The 22,759-nt window shown below is 36.0% G+C and overlaps 1 protein-coding gene across 1 annotated transcript in view; it reads right to left on the bottom strand.

Annotated features, from left to right (window-relative positions):
- GABRB1 (gamma-aminobutyric acid type A receptor subunit beta1) overlaps positions 1–22,759 on the bottom strand; it is a 367,752-nt gene that overhangs the window by 100,002 nt on the left and 244,991 nt on the right. The window contains exon 5 of the mRNA XM_041727238.1: positions 10,443–10,525. Coding sequence (XP_041583172.1) covers positions 10,443–10,525 — 83 coding nt within the window. The remainder of the gene's footprint in view (positions 1–10,442; positions 10,526–22,759) is intronic.

Here is a 22,759-nt window from a genome sequence, read left to right as displayed (position 1 = left end):
TTTCTTTCTTTGAAAATCATGCTATTTTCTGTTCTTTGCTGTACTTTCTTCTCTTAGTTCTGTTTCCATTTGGCTTCCCATTTAGAGAACTGGGTCTATTATAAAGAGAGGAGCAAAAATTCAAAGCATTATAGCTTAATGCACTGCCTATCAAACTTGGCTGCATATTGAAATTACCAGAGAGCTAAAAAATGGTTCTGCAAGGGCCCACCTTCCACAAATCCTGATGTTACTGTCCAGGGTGGGGGTCATGGTATCAATATTTTACCTTTTTTTTTTTTTTTTTAAGGTAGGTTCCATGCTGAGGTTGGAGCCCAGTGTGGAGCCTGAACTTACAATGCTAAGATCAAGAGTCAGACACAACTAACTGAGCCACCCAGGTGCCCCATGGTATCGATATTTTAAAAGCTCTTTTAAAATCTTTGATCTTAAGGACTAGAATAAAGCAATTTGAGTGAAAACTAAATTATACATATTGTCACATAGGTCCTATATTGATGTGGTCAGAGAACAACACAAGTCAAGACGTCTCAGAATATGTCCATTTACAAGATAACAGATACTCATGCTTCAGTTTTATGAGTAATGAACAGACTTTGAAACTACAGCACCACTACAGTCAGTCAGGGCTAACACTATATGAAAATGACTTGGGAACTATTATCTGTAGCCATTTAGAAGAGAAAGGATTTCTGGCCATTGTGTGATCTGTTGCAACCATAAAAGTGACCTGGTAAAATAATGGTTGTTCTTTAAACTACATCAATATTTAGTTTAGTTGGCAAGAATGTCAGAATAAATGCCCACATAGAAAATGAATTGAGACAGATTCAATACAGAGACCAGTTAAAACCTGTTCTGTTCTCAGGTGTCTACTCTGTGTTCAGATATAGGATACCTAAAAATCACCCAACTCGCACACAGTGGGGAAGCTAGAGAGAGGAGTTTTCTTACAAGGCTGTTACATGGACTCAATTTTAGACTTTCGAGTCAGATTTGGATCACTATCATTTTGTGACTTGAGACAAGTTACTACTAAGGTGCTTTATTTTCTCCTCTAAAATGGGATAGAACAATAGGGTTTTGGTGAAGATTCAATGGGAAATCTTTGTTAAGTGCATGGCCCATAATATATAATAAATATCAGCTATTATAATTGAGTTTGGATCTCAAGTAGAACCAAAGCTCTCAGTTTAGCAAGGATGTCTAGTTCCAGAAGATTGAAGTTCTGTTATAAAATGTGTCTTTAAGTATTTTGGCTAATACCTAAAGCATTTAGGAAAAACAATAGGCTTTATTTTGAGTTCCTCTTGGGAAGCTAGTAGCAAAGTGGTCATCCATCAGCGTGCCAAAGAGGGAAGAAATTTCTAGAAATCTAAATCTGTAAATCAGAGATAGCCTTATCAATCTACAGAGTCACTTATCCATGTTTGGAAAATAAACCGCCTTTATTATTGAAGTGAACAGCTATAAGGCTAACTTTATAGTCAAGTTGATTGCAAAACTAATTTTCATAAAAAGAACTCCATTCCTCCACTGGCTTTTATTTTATAACTTTAAAGGATCAGAGACTTTTCACAAAGAGTGCTTTTTCACAGTTTCAAAGAAGCAGCCTGGAAAAAGGAATAAATTAATTCAGAAAGTATTCCCTTCTTCCCTACACCCACCCCTCTGCTCATCAAAAAGGCTACAGGCACCAAAATTCATTAACATTTCTATGAACATAAATGTGAAATATTCATTTTCATTAAGTAGTCTACTGAATATGGCAAAATCAAATTTATCTAAGGAGATATCCAATGCTGCTAATTTCCTTGACAATGGGGACATAAAGCAAGGGAAGCCATGAATCATTCATGAAGTTCAATTTACTTCTGTTATTTTTGGTGTTTAGCATCCATGAATAGAAAGTGTGCAGCATGTTGTAGATGCTATTTTTAAATTATTTCAGATCAGAATTAATGACTTGGCAGGCAGCAATAAAGTAAGAATAATTCAAAGGCTTTGCTCGTAATTATTCTATATTTCATATTTTCTTGTGAGTATATGTTCATATATTCATAACATTTTTTCTATATTCTTTTTTTTTTTTTTTAATTTTTTATTTATTTATGATAGGCACACAGTGAGAGAGAGAGGCAGAGATACAGGCAGAGGGAGAAGCAGGCTCCATGCACCGGGAGCCCGACGTGGGATTCGATCCCGGATCTCCAGGATCACGCCCTGGGCCAAAGGCAGGCGCCAAACCACTGCGCCACCCAGGGATCCCCATTTTTTCTATATTCTAATATCCTTTATAAATCACAATCACTTTAGAACCAATATTTTAGGCAAGCACATAAAGTAATTTATTGGTGATGTAACTAAGTTAAATAAACTCTCAGAGTCCTAGGTTTTAGGGCTTAACGACATCTTTAAGGTTGTATAATTAACTGGCCTCTCAAAGAGGAATGTCTTCTGCATTTATACTGGTAGGTGGCCATTTCCAATTAATTAAAAAGTCTCTGTGAGATGGGAAGACATTCTTTAGCAGGGACTAATTTCATGAATGGTCACCTTTGCACATTGCAAATATTTCTCTTAAATTCTACATCCTTCTTCCTATAAATTCTGCCCACCTGTGTGTTTGGTAGCTGCTGTATCCCCAGGATTTATTTTGCACACAGAGCCACATATGGTCACCACTTAAGAAATGCTAGTCGAATTGAATTGAATTGAATTGAATTGAATTGAATTGAATTGAATGGGTTCAAACCTAGCACTCTGGTTGTGCTAGTTCTGTGTTACCTTGACTGGGGTGCCCAAGTGGTTGGTCAAACATTATTCTGCATGCTCCTGTGAGGGTGTTTTTTTTTTGTTTTTTTGTTTTTTTGGTTTTTTTTTGGATGAGAATAGAATTTTAATTGGCAGACTGTGTAAGTAGACTGTTCTTCCTAATGTGCATGTGCCTCACCCAATCAGTTGAAGGCCAAATGAAACGAAAAGATTGACCCTTCCTGGAGTAGGAAAGAGTTCCTTCTAACTATCTTTGAATGGGGACAGTCAGATTTTTCTTCTTTTCAGACTGGAATTGAAACACTGGCTCTTCCTGGGTCTCAAACCTGCTGGCCTTCAGACTAGAACCACACCATCAAGCTCTTCAGCTTGTTGACTCATGCTACAGATCTTGGACTTACTAGCTTTCATAATTGCATGAGCCAATGCCTTATAATAAATAATGGGCATTCTCTCTCTCTCTCTCTCTATATATATATATATATGTATATATATACACACACACACACACATATACATACATATATATATATACACACACATATACATATACATCTCCTATTGGTTATGTTTCTCTAGAGAATCCTAATACATTGGACAACACCAAACATAAGGTTTCTCCTCTATATGATAGCAGTTAAAATCAGTTAAAACATTTGGAAATGGCTGTTATGCTTCCCTAAAATTTTCTTTTCAGTTATCTTGGAATTCTTTCCAGGTATGGCATTAAAAATTGGACACATTTCTCCACATGTGGCTCTACCAGCACAGACTTTTGTAGAACTGCTCCTGTCTCATGTCTGGATACCACACTTATTTTTATTTTATCTCGAGGTGTTAAATAAAGCTTAGCATTTCACTTCTGTAAACATCACTTTTCTCAGGGAATTTTCCATAGCTAAGTTGGGTAGTTTTATTAGGTAGATGCATTTTTTCTTATCATTTGCTGTTTTTTGGATGAGGAAATAATTTTATTTTGGAAATAATCCAACATGACTATGGCTTCACATTCTGTGCACATAGTGTTACTACCAAGACATTTAAATCAACACAATGACAAATATTCTGAAACTAAGAGACAGATTGAGTAGATAATTCATGAAATAGAATACATTAAGACAATGCCTAAGTTAAAAGTTTTCAAAACATTTCTTAAAAAGAAACAAATATAAAAATAACCAGGTATCATTAAATATTACCTTTGTTTGATAAATTGATTGTGGTTTAGGTAGGAGGGATGTGGTCAGTTAATGACTTAAGTGAAGCCCCCTCCCTTGATAGTAATTCATCATTTTTATCAGCCAATCAAAATTCCTCAAATAATTAAAATGTTTTTTTCCCTAATTGCCTCTTGGTTGACACATTTATAATCCTAAATTTTTGAGTTAGTCTTAAGGCATGAACATAAAACTGTACAAATGAAAGAATATTTCATTGCACATAAAAAAAATCCCTGCCTTACAACCTATAGAATGGGAGAAGATATTTGCAAATGACATATCAGATAAAGGGCTAGTATACAAAATATAAAGAACTTATCAAACTCAACACTCAAAAAACAAACAATCCAGTCAAGAAATTGGCAGAAGATATGAGCAGACATTTCTCTAAAGAAAACCTATCTATACATGGTCAACAAGCACACAAAGAAAGTTCCACATCACCTGTCATTGAGGAAATCCAAATCAAAACCACAATGAGATACCACCTCACACCAGGGAGAATGGCTAAAATTAACAAATGTTAATTTGTTGTTAAACAACAAATGTTGGTGAGGTTGTGGAGAAAGGGGAACCCTCTTACACTGTTGGTGGGAATGCAAACTGGTGCAGCCACTAGGGAAAGCAGTGTGGAGGTTCCTCAAGAAGTTAAAAATAGAGCTACGTTATGACCCAGCAGTTGCATTATTAAGTATTTACCCCAAAGATACAAATGTAGTGATCCAAAAGAGACACCTGCACCCCAATGTTTATAGCAGCAATGTCCACAATAGCTAAGTTGTGGAAGGAGCCAAGACATCCTTTGATAGATGAATGGGTAAAGAAGATGTGGTAATATTATTCAGCCATCTGAAAGGACAAATACCTACCATTTACATCACGTGAGTGGAATTGGAGGGTATTATGCTGAGTGAAATAAGTCAATCGGAGAAAGACAGTTAATCATATGGTTTTACTCATGTGGAATATAAGAAATAGTGAAAGGGACCATAAGGGAAGGAGGGGGAACTGAGTGGAGAAAAATTAGAGAGGAAGACAAACCATGGGAGACTCTTAACTCTGGGAAACAAAGGGTTGCAGAAGGGGTGGTGGATGGGGAGATGGGGTAACCCGGTGACAGGCATTAAGGAGGGCACATGATGAGATGAGCACTGGGTGTTATACTATATGTTGGCAAACTGAATTTAAGTAAAAAACAATCCCTGATTTAAATTTATCTGAAAAAATTAGAGCTAGCCTTATCTTCTTAAATGCAAAAGACATGAAAAGTTTGGAGCCAAAACATTTAGTATATATACACCCCACAGGTACTTATTGTCAAGTATGAGACTAGGTTTTAATTATTGTGTTGTGATCAAAACAATGATCCTTCCCTTCATGGAGTTTATAATCCACAGAGAGGGAAAACACAATAAACATGGAAACACTACTATGTACTATTTGGGAAACTAACAGAATTTTGAAAGAGATTAAGTAGGGGTTCCTAATTTAGATTGGATTCTCAAGAAAGCTTCTTATAGGAGGTGGCATTGCAGGTGGGAACTATAAGATAAGAGGAAATCACCATAATGGGGAAAAGTATTTCAGCCAGAAGGAACAAGATGATAAAGGTAATGAGATAGAAGAAAGTTTAGTCTGCAAGAAACAAAGAATCTGTGGCATCAGAATTTAGTGTAGTAAATAAGGGAAAGATGGCTATAGATAAGCATGGAGATATCAAGGGAGAGCCGGTCACACAGGAGCTTGAAGGTTATATTAAGAAATATAATATTCTTATATATTAAGATATATAAGAGAGTTTTCTTGGAGCAATGGGACATCTTTGGATATTTCTAGAGCATAGAAGGAATACAATTCAATTTACATCTTGCAAAGATCACTCTAGCTGCTGGGAATAGAATGGTTTGGAGAGAGTGAGGAGTGAAAGCACGAAGACCAATAAAAAGGTGGCTATAATGATTCAGGTAAGAAGTAATGGTGGTTTGGTCGCAGTAAGGCTGGCAGCGGTGGAAAGGTTTGATAAATATCTTGTAAGTAGAATGGATGGTACTTGACAATAGATGGAATGGGAGGAATGTGTGGGAAATGTTAACCATTAATCCTGGATGAGATTAAGAGACTAGAAAGGAAGCTCATTTGGGAGAGAAAAATTGATAGTTAAGTTTTGAGCAAATTAAATTAAATATGTTTTTGAAACATCAGGATAGATATGCCAAGAAGAGTGCTATGTATCAGTCTGGGGCTTCGAAGAGATCTGAGCTGGAATTATAAATTTGGGGATTATTAAAATAAAGACGCTCTATAAAGAAAGGTCCTTTGTAATCTTTCTGAGAACACTGTCAGTGGAGGTAGGAGATGGGTAGGCAGGTTCTAAATTATGGGGATTAAGAAGAAGTTGAGATAATAGACAAGAGATATAGACCAATCTTTCAAGTGATTTGGAGAAAAAGAATGCAGAAAGATTAGGAAAAGCCTAAAGAGAGATGTGTGCATATAGTAGAGGTGTTCATGATGAGAAGAGTTATTGTCTAGTTTTCAGGCTGTGAAGGGAGTAGTAGACTGGGTGAAGCAGAGGCTCTAGGAGAGCAGGGTAGAGATGTGTGTGAACTTGAGAAAATCAATTCCCAGAGGTAAGAAGAGTTGGAATCCTGAACACAGGGGTCAGGAATCCATTCAAGGAATAAAATACCTCTTCCTTTGAAATATAGGAGGCTAACTCAGCATGGTGAAGATATAAGGGAGTCTAGAAGAAGACCGATGAGACCACTCGGAGATTCCAGGCATCAAATGGTTTCTACCTTTTTGGGATATAGTGAGAGGTGACACTATCTGCTGATACTGAGAAGTTAAGATTAGGATCGAGATTTTCCTCAATTGTTGCTGCAGGGAATGGGAAAAGGCACCTGAATCCTCTATGACTGTATCCCAAGTGCTTTTGTTTTTGTTGTTGTTGTTGTTTTTAAAGACTTTATTTATTTATTTGACAGAATGAGCGAGTGAGTGAGTGAGCAAGAGAGAACAAGTTGGAGGAGGGGCAGAGGGAGAAGCAGACTCCTGGCTTCCCAGTGAGCCTGATAAAGCACTCCATCCCATCCCAGGACCCTGGGATCATGACCTGAGCCAATGGCAAATGCTTAACCAAATGAGCCCCCGGGGCGCTCCCCAGGCACCCCCCACCCCAGGCCCCTTCTACATCTCTATGAAGCTTGCAGCTATCAAGCCTTCACATGATAGCTTTATTGATTTCAAATTCCAAATCCTCTTAATACTAAATTCCTTGATTGAATTTTCTATGTGCCATTAACTCATTTTATAGCATCCCAGGGCCAAGAAGCTATTAATGTGCTCCAAGTTCAAGTAAAATTTCAATTTTACAAGGCTGTATGGCTTTTCCAATTTTACTTGACGAGATAACATTAAAGTAAAGCAAAACATCTTTAATTTGTCTCAAAGGATCTAACCAAGGAAAACATCTCCCCATCCTTGGGATGGTGATAGAAGAGAACATAAGCCAGTAAATTTTGTAGGGTAGGTAAAGTTTCCACTCTATTGGCCACAAAAGTGTGATTGGTGCAGTTCTTACATTGGCGGAATGTCTACTTTATCATTTTTATGTCCCAACTAATACTAGAGCTTCTCATTTGTGATCGCTTTAAAGTTCAGTTACAGTCTTCACAAACTCAGTTCAGAGAGAGGTGCTTCAGCAAATAATGCAACACAGGTCTCTTCATGAAGAGTTAAAAAATAGATGACTGACAGATTCATTATTTATTGCTACTTAGCAACATATCAATTATGTACATAGGTAAAAACAAGCAGAGCTCAAACTCTGTATTATTGCCATACGTTACTTAGTTACTTGGAAGTTATTACTCTTAAGATTTAAAATCTCTTTGCAGTGGCTAATTAAAAAGGAATACACTTTAAGTAAAATATTAAGCTAAGCAGTGTCATCATTTGAGGCTTTAAAAAAAATTTTAGGTTAACATCAATGGAATCAAGGACTACTTGCTTTCCTTCATCCACAAACTATCCTCTCCCTCCATAGTTGCAATCATTTGACCTTTGACTGACAAGCAAAATTCTGCTTCAGCTTCTGAGATCTATTCTAACTTTTATCAGGGATAATTTCAGGAAATACAAACCACTCTTTGGTTGATTCAGCAACCTCAACCTCGCTGAAAGTGGTTCCAATTGGTGTTACACTTCTAATCATTGATGTTCTGCTTCCTTGCTCACCTACGGAGTACAGGATTCTGTGATGGAAAGTATATTGTTTGGGTTTGAATTCCCACTTTACCACTATCCTTGTCCTGTGGTCCTGGGTAAGTTATTTTACTTCTCTGATCCTCAGGTACATACTCTCTCCAGTGTTGTTAGAAACACTTATGTTACAGAGGTGTTATATTAATGTCTAGCTTTTGTTTGGCAAATAGAAGACAGTTCCATTTCTTCCTCCCCTTCTCCCAGGTTCCTGCCTTCATAGACTCTACATAGCATAAATTCTCCATGCCTGAGTTTTTGCTTTACGTTAGGTAAATATCTTTAGGGACTAGATTTCTGTGAACTGCTATCAGATCTCTTTGATGATGGTCACCACCTGCCTGCATTCCTACATATTACTGATTTTAGGGTCCTAGTTACTATGCCTTATCCATCTGTCCAGACAACTTATTCCATCTAACTCAGTTGTCTCAATGATTATGATATGCTTGGGTCACCCCACCTATTGCCCGACATCATATTTTATGATAACTTTGGACTATCAGGTTGCTTGGGCTTCCCCCATCCCTGCCCCACAAAAGTTGTTTTTGATTTCTGCCTCATTTGCAGTTGTTGTTTGGGTCTTCGTATGATATGATAAATGGACTTAAAAGTCAACTCTTTTCTAAGCACGAACCAAGAAACTCCCCCTCTTTAAGAAAAATATAAGCCTATGAAAACAGAAAAACTTGTTATGGATTATAAAATAAGATATACATTTTGTGAGAAAATGCTGTTAATTTCAGGACTTGAAATTTACAACACAGAAACAATTCAAGTACTTGTCAAAATTCATTACTTCTTTAAGTGAATGGTATAAACCAGAAAATCTTGGAATTTCAAGAGGTTGTCATATCCTAATGCTGACTGGTACAGAAGTGAAGGTAATAATCAGTAGAATCAATGGAAGAGAGGTCAACCTGTATAAATGAGTAATTAATGCCATGTCAGTTCTAAAAGCTGAAGTTCAGTCTTATTTATTAAACGTCATTAGCCATTAATAAATAGTTGGGTTCACATTGCATTTCTGTGATTTGAATTGGTTGTCACTGGCATTTAAACCAAAAGTCACCATCAATACTTTCTTGTATTAGGATCTTTCAGCCAATTTATTTATATGACATATTTTAAAATTAGAATATTAATTAAAGAATAGCTCATGAATGATCTTGTTCATTCCAAGTTCTAGTAGGAGTAGATCAATGTGTATGACTAAATATACAGCTTTACCTACATAAACATCTCTATTTCCATGCCTATATGTAGTAAAACTAGAAAATTAATGTAATTGCTTAATAATCATTTACCTGTGAATACATTTATTCTTTAATTATACTATAGGGTCACCTGAAATTTTCCTTTGCCATTTGAAGTTTAGATCTAGAACTATTTTAGATTATCTAAATAAATATCTAGGTATTTCTCACATTACAGTAAGCAGTATTATAATGCTCTGAATTGCCTACTGGCACTCTTCTGTGTCCCCTGAAAACCAGGAAATTGCCTAGACCTGGTGTTCACAATAAACGGGCTCAACTACCTGCATGTTGATGCCTGAGAAACAATGATAGTCAATCAGATTAAATATTAATGACTCAAATATTTTAATTGTTAAAAAAGCAATCAATGAAAAACAACCCAAGAAGGCAAACAAAAATCAGTCACTAGATTTGAAAAACATCAACTCTTTGGCCCAAAGCACAAGCCTCATGAATACCATTTATCATTCCGTTCTTCCCATGAAGAAAGACAAATGTGCACAAGATTCTAAAATAGTTGTTTTCTAGAAGACAGCAATTTACAGTCATTCAGGTGCACAGTCTATAGAACCAAAAACAACCTCACAAGGTCTTTTCACATTAAAATGTTTTTCCTCTCTTATTAATGCAACTGGGTATTAGAAAGCCTTGGAGGGAAACTCCATTCTAAGGAGAAAGCATGAGTTCATAAATTGTCCAGCTAAAATAAGTGAGTTTTTCTCTAATCGTTTAAAAATATAACTGCATAGAAATGACCCTTGAGCACCAATATGAGAGAAAATGTCACTGGACTGTGAATCTCTTGAAAAGCTGGCAAGGTGGTATAGCTAAAAGTATCCCCAGTACCAATCACTCTGCGCACGGTTGAATTTAATGGAGTCAAGCAAACATCCCTCTTTCTCATTCCCCTGCCCAAGTAACTCACAACTTTCAATCTCCAGAGTGCAGTTCTGTTCATCCAGAGGATATCTACGTAGATCCATCATACATGCAGCTGTGGTTGTGATCCTGTCGGGATGAGAGAGAGAAAAGACAGCTTCGTAAGGATCATGACTTTCATTTCCAGGCTTCCCAGGCCCAAACCATGTTTTACCGGTTGGCAGCAAAATTTTGTGATTAAAGTTTTTGAAGGTGAGCAGATTAAGTTAAAGTGTTCCTTTGCTACTCACTAGGTGTGTGAGCTTGGTCTAGTTTATTTATCTCCATAAACCTATGTCTCCTCATCAATCAAAACAGCTACTACAAAGGATGGCTATGAGGAGTAAAGGTGAGAACGTGTCCAAAACTAACCTGGCGTCCTCTACTTGGTGTTCCACAAAGATGGTTGTGTTACAGCTGTCACCATCCCCATGGTTCTTATATTTACTAGCATCTAGCAATGTCTGTGACATTATCTACAGCACGTCTGGCCTTATGTGTAGGAGAAAGAAGGTCAACACGATGCATTAAAACTATCTCCCTCTCCTGCTATAACCTAATGATACAAAAAATAATACAAAAATGACAAGAACACTAAAACCCCTCCTCTATGACATTTGGGGCTTCATATTCCCCACTATTAGAGAGATTTCTCAGATTCATCTCTGAGACCCTCATCTACCTAAGTCAGCAGGTAGCATATAACCAGTAGAGAAACATGATCCTAGGATTTGTATTCACACCATATTTGCCAGCTTCTGCTCTCCACTGAGGTTATTTATTTATGCAAATCCCAGGACCTTGACTCTAGATATCCTACTGGGGTTTCCATTTTACCTCCATTTTCTCTTGCCTGTACAAGTTTCTTAGAATGTGGAGTCTGAGAGTAACTTAAATTCCCATGGCTAGTCCATGCTTACAGGCATTTGGCATCATTTTGGAATTGACAAACAAAATACTTCTTTAAAAAAAATTTACATGATCCTTCTCCACGAAGTAATTAATGTGTAATCATAATGTAAAGAACTCAAAAGATTCAAATTTAGCAATGTTTCCTTTCTACCTTAATCACCAAGAGCTACAACACTGGACCTTTTCCATAAATATTCTATGCAAAAGGACACAGATATGTCTTCTTAGGGGGAAACTTCTTAAGATAGCAACCTATCATGTCTCCTGTTCTGAACCTTGCTTGTTTTCATTAACAATGCATTTTGGATTCGATTCTGTGTCAGTGAATAATAAGCTGTCTTAAAAAAATTTACTAGAGCAGGCTCAGCTGTATGGAAAAATCTTAACTTATTTTTCCAATCATACTTCAGTGGGCATTTACACTATTTCCTATTTCCTTTTTACTTTTACAGAAGAAGATGCTCTGAATATACCGATATACTCTATTATGTCTATATATTACTATATCTGTTGCTATTTTCAGAAAGGTAATTGTTAGAAAAAATGGTATGTACACTTAGTATTTTGTCACTTTACCCTTTATGGAGGTTGGGCCAGTTTACACTCCTGTCAGAAGTGTATTTAAATTTGACAAAGTATTTCTCAAATCTATGTTTTTTTTTTGTGGCTACTAAGATGACTTATTGTTTTGGTCATTTGTGTTAAGCTAATGGTCACATTCCCTTAAAAACATTATTAGAAAAAACACTCACTGTTTCTAATTTCTCGCTGGCTTTCCTTACAAAAATTGAAAGTTTAGGGGCACTTGGGTGGCTCAGTTGGTTGAGTGGCTTTCTATTGATTTCAGCTCAGGTCATGATCTTGGAGGCTCTGTGCTCAGCGGGGAATTTGATGGAGTTTCTCCCTCCCTCTCCCTCTGCCCTTCCCTGCACTTGCACACACATTCTTTCTTTCCCATAAATAAATAGATCCTCAAACCAAAATTTAAAAAAAAGAGAGAGAAAGTTTACCAAGGTTAATATTTGTACATTCCCTTTGAAGCCTTTCTTAGGATGTTGGTCAACTTAATTAGATTTACTTGAGCATTAGAAAAGAGCAAAAGGAGTTTTAAAATTCAATTTAAAAATTTCTGCAAAGTATTTTTCAAAAAAAGAAGACTAATTATATTCTAGAATTTAGCACATTAAAGTATTTTACTAGATTCCTTATTGCTTCCTGCTCCCATTATCATATGAATTGATTTTTCCCTTCATAATATATCATGAATATTTTTGTTGTCTGAAAATACAATTCCACATTATTTTTATGACCTGCATAGTATCTCAAACACCCTCAATAAGACAACACAATGAATATTTAAAATGCTTTAAAAATCACCTATCTACTTTACTATATTCCTTGTTTAATAGCTGCTTATGAATTAAAAATGTGAACAATACCTAGAAATTAATAGTGGGGCCAGCCCTATGATCCAATGACTTAGCCAGTAATTCTCAACCAGGGATAATTTTTCCCCACAGGGAACATTTGGCAATATCTGGAGACATATATTTGATCATCAGACTGAGAGCAGAGGCTTGGTACTGGCATCCAGTTCGTAGAGGCCAGGGATGCTGCTAAACTCCCTACAATGTCCAGAATAGCACCTAACAATAAAGAATTATCTATTCCAAAGTGTCAGTAGTGCCAAAGTTGAGTAACTCTGCTGCAATGGTGGTTTTCAAATATTTTTCCTCTGAGAATAATTTTAATAAAGTTAAATCTTCTAGAGAACCTCAATATATAAAATACAAACAAAATGAAAGCCATATTTTGTTAATATAAAATTACCTTATAAATTCAAATGTTGACATCTATTTTAATGAGCACAGAAATTTGAAAGCAAGGATTACATTGAGAATTATGGTCTTAAATTTCTCTCAGCACCAATTTTTTTGTGCTGTATTTTATTTTTATAGTATCAAAAAATCCTAATAAAGAAGGAAACACTTCTAAAATCTTACATGACTGGCCATGGGCTACCTTGAATTGTCAGGGGATAACTCCCAGGTGATGAAGGAACCTCCTCTGTAGTCAATCACATCTTTGCAAATGGTTCAGACACATCCACATCCGTAGGTGGTGACTCTACTAGGTATTTAATCTTGGATTAAAGGGAAGCTTTACTTGTTACTTCATGCTCTGAATAAATTAATCTGGTAGCAAAAGTTAATGCTATAATGGTCTTGAATGCATTAAAATGTGGCATAGGACGCATTAGAGTGTGCATGCTTCTTATTACAGCTTAAAATAATTACAATATTTAAAAATCAAATATTTGTGGAACTATTGAAGAGCTTTAGGGATACTTAAGAGCATCACTTGAGCCCTATTGGTCAGCATATCTCACTTAATTGACCTCATTTTCAGACATGTGTCATCAAGTAAGTGAAACACATCATGTCAGAATAAGGACATACATTGAAATCTTTTGTTGTTGAACCACAGATTCACATGTTGTGAGGCTCTGGAATTTTTACAAGGCAATTTGGAAAGCCAATAAAGCATTGTCTATAAATGAATAACAAATGTTTCATGGGTATGGGTCCTAGAGTTGTGAGTGATAAAAAAAACCCCACAACTTTTGTAAAGCATAACTGAATTTACTGAATTTGCTATTTGTTATGATCAATCCGTTTAGCAATCAACAGATATAATATCTAATGGATAATCACCTTGGGAAACTATACATCACACCAGAGGCTTGCCTATGGTCTGATGATTTGTCAACTCCTATCACCTGGACAAGTTTACTTCTGCCTCAAGTCCCATTATAAAACCAATGAAAGTTAAATAATCTCAGCACAGAGATCATTATACCTCAAAAACGGAAAGAATCAAGGCAGCTTTAGGAACTTGAGCTGTGAAAAGTGCCTGACTTGCTCTGAGGAATACTGACATTAGTGAAATAACTTCCTTTTTGAGCTCTATCTATTCCAAATTTCAAATTGTCAAGAATATTTCATTGGCTCAACTTGGATTAGGTGCCAACTTTTCCAAAATTATTTAGTAAAGAGCTGGAAGGAAAGCTGCACTCATATAAATATTGTCACCAGGGACCCACAAGGGTCTCCTACCTCAAGAAAGGAGGAATCATTGATGCTTTACTAGAGACTTCTACGCACATAGGAATTCATAACTTTATGTTGTGGCCTATAGAAATGTATGCAATTGAGTATCAGTCTCTGCTAACTTAAGGGTTTGGCATTTCTAGATTTTGAAATACTTATGGCTAAGTAAGTAAAGTATCTTGAGCAATTTGTGAGAAAAAAATTGCTGAGCAAGAATTCCCAGGGTCATCAATAAAAAGAGATGTCCCAGAGCAAAGTTCCGTTCAGCTCTTCTGTCTTCTGGGTGAGAAGCAACAATGAACACCTCTAAGAATGACTGCTACCCATGTTTCCATTTGTTCTCTTTGCCAAATGTAATTGCTCAGTAGTGGTTAGTCACCTCCATAATTGATTAACACGTCCATATGGAAATGTGCTCACACTGTGGCTGAAGCAGGCTGATATTCTAAATCTTCCACAGAATCAAAGGTGCCAAAGATTGCAAAACTGAATGAGTTGAGAGCTTCAAGACTGAAGTGTTTTTTGAATCTTGTTTTTAACTTTCACACCCAAGTCATTCATTCTGAGGGTGTGAAAACATTATTATTGGTTGATAGCAATGAAAGTACAATAGAGTAGAGCCAGCTAAAAGTAAAAGCATTAACTGACTGCTTTTCTGAACCCAGACTTTCCAGAAGTAGAGGTTCATGACAGCATAACATTCATCTGTCTTCTTTCAAAGACTTTTCAAATGGCTTACATTATAATCCAATTTATTGACATTTTGAGGGTTAGGTCAGAACACTATAGTAGGCCATTAGTTAGAAACTATGGTCCCATGAGACTTTGGAATGTCTGGGAATCATGTTGCTGTAGTACTCATTTCTTAAGGTGTATGATGTATGGCCACTGACCTTAATTAAGTCACTCTAATTGCAAATCATGTATATTTGATGTTTAAGGGCAGTATGACTCTCATTGCTGACAAAATACAATCCAGGAAGTCCTGGCCTATAAATAGATTAAAATCCAGTCTCTCCCCCCACCCCACAAGTACACACATATACATATGAGGAGAGCACTTTTGCAAGTAACAATGAAAACTCAAATCAATGAACAAATTATGTACATATGTTTGAGATTTTCCTATGAGCTCTAATTCTGTAGGCACAAACTCTCTGCGGAGCAAAATTATACTATTTAATAGAATATATTTTTTCTTTTTTTAAAATTAAAATTTAATTAATTAACATATAGTGTACTATTAGTTTCAGAGGTAGAGGTCAGTGATTCATTAGTCTTATATGATATCCTGTGCTCATTAACCCATCCTCCTTACTGTCCATCACCCAGTTCCCATTTTCCCAACCCTCTCCCCTCCAGCAACCCTGTTTGTTTCCTATGATTAAGAATCTCTTATGGTTTATCATCTCTGATTTTGTCTTGTTTTATTTTTCCCTCCCGTCCCCTATAATTCTCTGTTTTGTTTCTTAAATCCAACATATGAGTGAGATGATACAATTGTTTGATAGGTAAGCCATCTTTTCCATTTTTCTAGAAATGCAATTATCTTACATCAGAGAAATGTTTATCTTATCAAGAAAGCATGAAAAAACCAGTCAGAAGGAATAGAGTTCAATCCTACACTTATTTCATCAGTGGCAATTTGGACAAAAGATGCCTTAACCTGTGTTTGTGATGTTCCAAGAACAGAGGTGTTATGGAAGTGGATGCAGTGTGGAACAGGGAAAGGGAAGAGAGTTGTTATATGCACATACACGCTCACACAATAACTCTAGCTATTATTATTTTTAAACTATATGCTTATAAATAAATAAATAAAAACATGTAGGATTACTGATACAAATACACTGTAAGCTTAATGCATGGCTGTAATAAAACATCTGGGAAATACAGAAAATTATAGTTCAGAGAATACAAATGACCCATAATCTCATTACCATAATCTCATTAATTTCCTTTCTTCTAAGTATATTGTTTAGCAAAGTGAAATTACACTGCATTCAACAATTTCATTTGTTGCTTTCTGGCTAACCTTGAAGGTAAGAATTTTCGTAAGTCATCAATAGTCTCCATGAGCACATTTTGAATGGATATTCAACATTCTGTTATATAGATATCTTGGGTGACAAGATATGGATGACATCATTAGTTACTCTTTGGTTATGCTTTAAAAAACCCACACTGAATAAACAGCATTCTCATGGGTACTCTCATGTTTTTATTTTTTATTTTTGCTTCCAGGTTTCTACTTTCTCTTCTTCCTCTGTTTTGTACTCTTATGCTGAATGTTAATGACACTCTTCTCAGCGCAATCCCAAGCAGTTGTTTTCAGGTAATTAGCTACATACCAAATGTTGTGTAAATGGGCTCATTTTTATTCATTTCTGTCGGGCTAGGGTGATTCATGAGCCACTTTGTGAATATGAAAAGCTGTTTATAAATCAGAGAGTCCTGGGGCAGAAGAGCAAAAAAAAAAATAGTAATAATAGGGCGAGAGTAATTAATAGACCTTTGTCAAGGGTCTTTTTTTACCTCAGATGTCTGGCTGAGTTTAAAACACACTACTTTTCCCAAATATATCACCATATTCGTATAGTTGTGAAGTATAAGAACATCCTTTAAATCTCTATCACGTTTAATATTTCCTAATAACAATTAGCTGAGATCTGCGTTAAGGGGTGAAAAAAAAAAAGGCTACCTCTCCCAAATCAGAACATTTTTGTTCTCATTATTTTGATCATCAGGAATTTCTGTGGTGGACTATGAAGAGTTAAAATGATAACCAGCCCTTAAACAATGAGAAGTCAGTCAGATGTTTACCTTGAATGGAATGCCAGAACTTGTTAATGAGTGCAGGCTAGTTATTTTTTTTTTTTTTTTTTTTTTAAGATTTTATTTATTTATTCATGATAGTCAGAGAGAGAGAGAGAGAGGGGCAGAGACACAGGCAGAGGGAGAAGCAGGCTCCATGCACCGGGAGCCTGACGTGGGATTCGATCCCAGGTCTCCAGGATCGCGCCCTGGGCCAAAGGCAGGCGCCAAACCGCTGCGCCACCCAGGGATCCCGAGTGCAGGCTAGTTAAACAAGGAGTCAGACAAAATTAGGAGGTAAAGCAAAGTTGTGGATCTTTCACAATTTTAATTTCTTTCTTGGTATATGTTAATGAAAATGTATATTTTTGTTTGTTTCAAGTTTTTATTTAAATTCTAGTTAGTTAAGATATAGGGTAATACTGGTTTCTGGAGTAGAATTTAGTGATTCATCACTTACGTATGACACCCAGTGCTCATCACAAAAAATGTCCTCCTTAATACCCATCACCCATTTAGGCAATTCCTCTGCCCTCTTCCCCTCCAGGACCTTCAGTTTGTTCTCCATCATTAAGAATCTCTATGGTTGGGGGATCCCTGGGTGGCTCAGTGGTTTAGTACCTGCCAGGGCGTGATCCTGGAGGCCCAGGATTGAGTTCCACATCGGGATCCCTACATGGAGTCTGCTTCTCCCTCTGCCTGTGTCTCCGCCTCTCTCTCACTCTGTGTCTCTCATAAATACATAAATAAAATCTTTTTTTTTTTTAAAAAAGGAGTCTCTATGGTTTCCTTTCCTCTTTTTTCTCCCTTCTTCTATGTTAATCTGTTTTCTTAAATTCCACATGTAAGTGAAATCACATAGTATTTGTCTTTCTCTAACTTATTTTACTTAACATAATACATTCTAGCTCCATTCACGTTGCAAATGCAAGATTTCATTCTTTTTGATGGCTGAGTAACATTCCTTTGTACATATATAACCTCTTCTTTATCCATTCATCAGTTGATGATTATTAATTTTTTTACTTGTTTGCAAATTGGCTCTGTTGCTTTGCTATATGATGATTTCTCCCAAAACAAAAAGCTCCCATGTTTACTAAAAGGTAATCAGAGTAATCTTGAAATGGTATTCCTGAAAGAGTAAAATTAGGTTTGGCAGTAATACAGCATTCAAGGGATCCCTGGGTGGCACAGCGGTTTGGCGCCTGCCTTTGGCCCAGGGCGCGATCCTGGAGACCCGGATCGAATCCCACGTCGGGCTCCCTGCATGGAGCCTGCTTCTCCCTCTGCCTGTGTCTCTGCCTCTCTGTCTCTCTTTGTGTGACTATCATGAATAAATAAATAACATCTTTAAAAAAATATAGCATTCAAAAACTGCAGGGTCTTAGAACAATGGCTTTATGTTTTGAAAAATACAAAACAAAGCAAAACTTAAAATGAATATAAATAAGGCAGGAATATAAATTGTGCAAAGTTTCCAGCTCCCTATCTCAGAAGAAAAGCAGGATTTGGGACATCATTCTTTTCCTTCTTAAATACATAATACTCTATAGTTCCATCCATGTCAAACAAACATAGAGAAAGAAAGGGGAGGAAAACCAAAAAACAGACTAAACTATAGAGACCATGCTGCCAGTTACCAGAGGGGAGGTAGGTAGAGGGATGGGTTAAACAGATGATGAGATTAAGGAGTGCACTTGTGATGAGCCCCAGGTGTTGTACCTAAGTACTGAATCATTAAATTCTATGCCTGAAACTAATATTACACTGTTTGTTAACAAACTATAATTTAAATAAAAACTTGAACAAAAGCTGAGAGGTGATTGTGTATTCATTCTAAAAGACAAAAATCAAAGGATTTTACATGGTTCCAAATTAATAATGAAGCATTCTAGATATTGCAAATAATAAAATATAATAAATAAAATAATAAAATAAAATACTATTTTTATAGTGCTTTTAAATAATAAATTTCCAAAGTGGAGCTACAAAATAAAACAAGGTTTCTCTTCTATTAATTTTATTGTAAATACAATGTTAAAAAGGTAAATTTTGGAGAGTTCAATAGGAATTAGTCATTCTCCTTTTAGATGCCTACTCACTTGTAGAAAAGGAGACAAAATAGAGATGTTTATCAAGGACTCTTTGTAACAGCAAAAACAGGTAAACACCCCAACTGCCCAGCAAAACAAAATGGATACACAGCTCGGGTGTATAGGCTGTGGACTGACAGCAGTTAAAATGAATGAACTAGACCTACATGTATAAACATGGGTATACCTCACATATTGTTGTGTGAGGAAAAAAAAACCCGGAAAGGTTGTGTACAAAAAGCTACATCTACAATGGAATATTACTCAGCCATCATAAAGAATGAAATCTTGCCATTTGCAATGACATGGATAGAACTAGAGGGTATTATGCTAAGCGAAGTAAGTCAGAGAAAGACAAATACCATATGATTTCACTTATATGTGGAATTTAAGAAACAAAACAAATGAGCAAAGGGAAAAAAAGAGAGGGAGGCAAACCAAGAAACAGACTCAACTACAGAGAACAAACTGAAGGTCACCAGAGGGGAGGCTGGTGGGAGATGGGTCAATAGAGATGGAGATTAAGGAGGGCACTTGCTGTGATGAGCACTGGGTGTGGCATGGATGTGCTGAATCACTGTATTGTACACCTGAAACTAATATTACGGTGTATGTTGACTAACTGGAATTTAAATAAAAACTTAAAAAATAAAATAGACTTTTACAAGACCAAATTATATGCCTTAGGAAATCACATGTGTGTGTGTGTATAGTAAGATAAAAATGTATACATCGAATTGATATGAGCAGTTTTGTCATAGTAATGTCTCAGCAAGGAAAGGCAGGGGAAGGAGAAGAGATAGGATGGGATGGAGATAGAGTTGTAGCAATCTCTCAAAGTTTTCTCACCCTTCTTCCATCTTTCCCTCTTTCTGATTTCTTTCCTTCCTCTCCCTTCCCTTCCCCTTCTTTGTCTATATATCTGAACAGATAAATCTTCAAATAACCCACTTATACTTTTATTTTAAACGTTGTTTTGAATTAGGTTCGAATGGCTGCCTTACTGTCCTTATCCTAGAATTACCATTAAAAAAGTTTCAAAGGAACACAAAGTTTATCTTTCCTTCACATTTTCTATACATAATTGGCAGTTGGATGATGATTATAATCTTCTGAAATGAGTCTCCAGTTAGAGACCTATCAGCTTATACAGATTTCCTCACATATATATCATAAAAATATAACATATGTATCATATATATTTCCTCACATATTTCTCATCACAATTTGCAATTGTACATCTGTTTGTTTACTTGTTTCTTGCGTGGCTGCTTCAATAGATGGTAAGTGCCACAAGGGAAATCACCTCTTAATGATTCATTTACTGGTGTCTAGCCCCATGTCTGGTGCAGAATTGAGGTGTAAATTAACCGAATTAATATGTAACTTCAGGAAACACTGAAATCATTACTTCTCTAGAGAAGAGAGAAAAAGACCACTGTGCAGTCTTTATTAAAAGGCTATTTACCAATGTTGCTTGAAATACAGATTGAAAATAAAGATACACTTCCCCAATATCAATTCAATTTCTTATTAAAAAATCATTCATTTGGGGGCATTTGTTAAGTAAACAGCCAGAGACTATTGTCAGTTGGATAATTTCTAGGGCCACGAAGCTGCTTTGACATGTGCTTAAATTGAGCCCAGTGTCCTAGGATGTCTCATCTGTTAGGGTTTTTAGACGCCATGTGAGAGAAAGGTAGCCCTGACGCTAGTATTTGCATTAAATAATCCAAATGTAAATGTAGGTTTGCATACACCCTCTTTCTTTGCTACTGAGAGAACCTATACACTACAGGCTCAAGGTACAAAACGTCTGTTTCCTTTCCAGGAGCAAAATAGGGACTGTCATTACCAAATAGATGAATGGAAGGAGACCTCAGTGGTCAATCTGGGGCGGAATTCTCTCTCATGATTGCGAGTGGGCCAGGGGCTGGACCTTTCTATGTGAAAAGCAAGAATTTACATGGCACAGGATTTTTGTTTTTAATCATTAAAACATTAAATTTACACCAGTATCATTAGAATACTAACTTCATAGGTAGTTCTACAGAAAAATGAAGGAACGTTTAGATAACCTAGAACTGAAGCATACATGGACAGAAAGGAAAAAACTTAAAAATACCTTGTAACAAGGAGTGATATGATGCTGTTCTTATATATGTAAATTGTGTATAAATAGCATGAGTGTAATTCTATCATCATCATTCTCCATTGAATATTAGCAATGCACATTTGCCTCTGTTTATATCCATTTGCATTAATTGATGGTTATACCTGAAGAAGGCTGTGATTAATTTCTTAAAGAACAAGTGCAACCAAATTACATAATTCACAGAAGGACTTTTTTAGAGCAGTCGTTCCTTTTTTGTTTAAAAAAAGGAGTTTTAGTCCCTGGCAATTCAGAGTAAATAAATATATATTTCTTCTAGTATACCCTCTCTCACCACCACCTGTCAAATTGAAGAACAACAAAACAAAAATACTCTAAATATACTCTACTCAGAAAAGATATGTGAGCACTATATGGGCTGTGAAGTTACAATATTTTCTCCTAAACAAGGGAAATTGTACATATAACTTTACCTATGTTACATTAAACATAAAGTAATTTCTCTGACCATTAACCTTGAGAATAATAAAATTCATTATGATCATTTTCAGGTTTATGGAAACCTCAGTGTTCCAGTGAGCGCTGGTAATTAATTACTCTGAACAAAAGACTGTTTTAGCATCTTGATCATTGAAATGAATAAACAAATGGTGCAGTCCTATAATCCAAAAACTGCATAAATTAGAACTACGTTTTAGTAGAGACCATTAGCCTGTTAAGTAAATTCAAAACGCTGTGCCCAATAAATCTTTTTATTAAATATATATATATATATATATATATATATATATATTTTTTTTTTTTAGTAAGCTCTATGCCCAATGTCAGGCTCAGATTCATGACCCTGAGACCAAGAATCCCATGCTCTAGTTACTGAACCAGCCAGGTGCCCCACTAATAAATCTTATTCTTAAACTTTAATTATTTATTAAAAAAATATTGAGCAGTAAGCATATAGAACCTAATTTTGAATATTTCTTACACATCATCATTTGAGTTTAAATAACACAATGCCTCAGAGTAAAGGAGCCTTGAGTTTTATATATTTTAAAATATTTGAATTTAGCTTATTAGTTTAGTAATTATTAATGTTGTACTAATACTTATCAGTAATATTACAGTTAACGGTGCATTTGAAAACATTCAGGACTTATAATATTACTTAAATAAAAGATATTACTGATGGAAATGTCAATAACATCTCCCTCTTAAGAATCATGACTCAGGGACGCCTGGGTGGCTCAGCAGTTGAGCATCTGCCTTCAGCTCAGGGCATAATCCC

The sequence above is a fragment of the Vulpes lagopus genome, chromosome 12 (assembly GCF_018345385.1).
Source record: "Vulpes lagopus strain Blue_001 chromosome 12, ASM1834538v1, whole genome shotgun sequence".
NCBI lineage: Eukaryota > Metazoa > Chordata > Mammalia > Carnivora > Canidae > Vulpes > Vulpes lagopus.
This window is presented reverse-complemented; position numbering and strand designations above follow the sequence as displayed.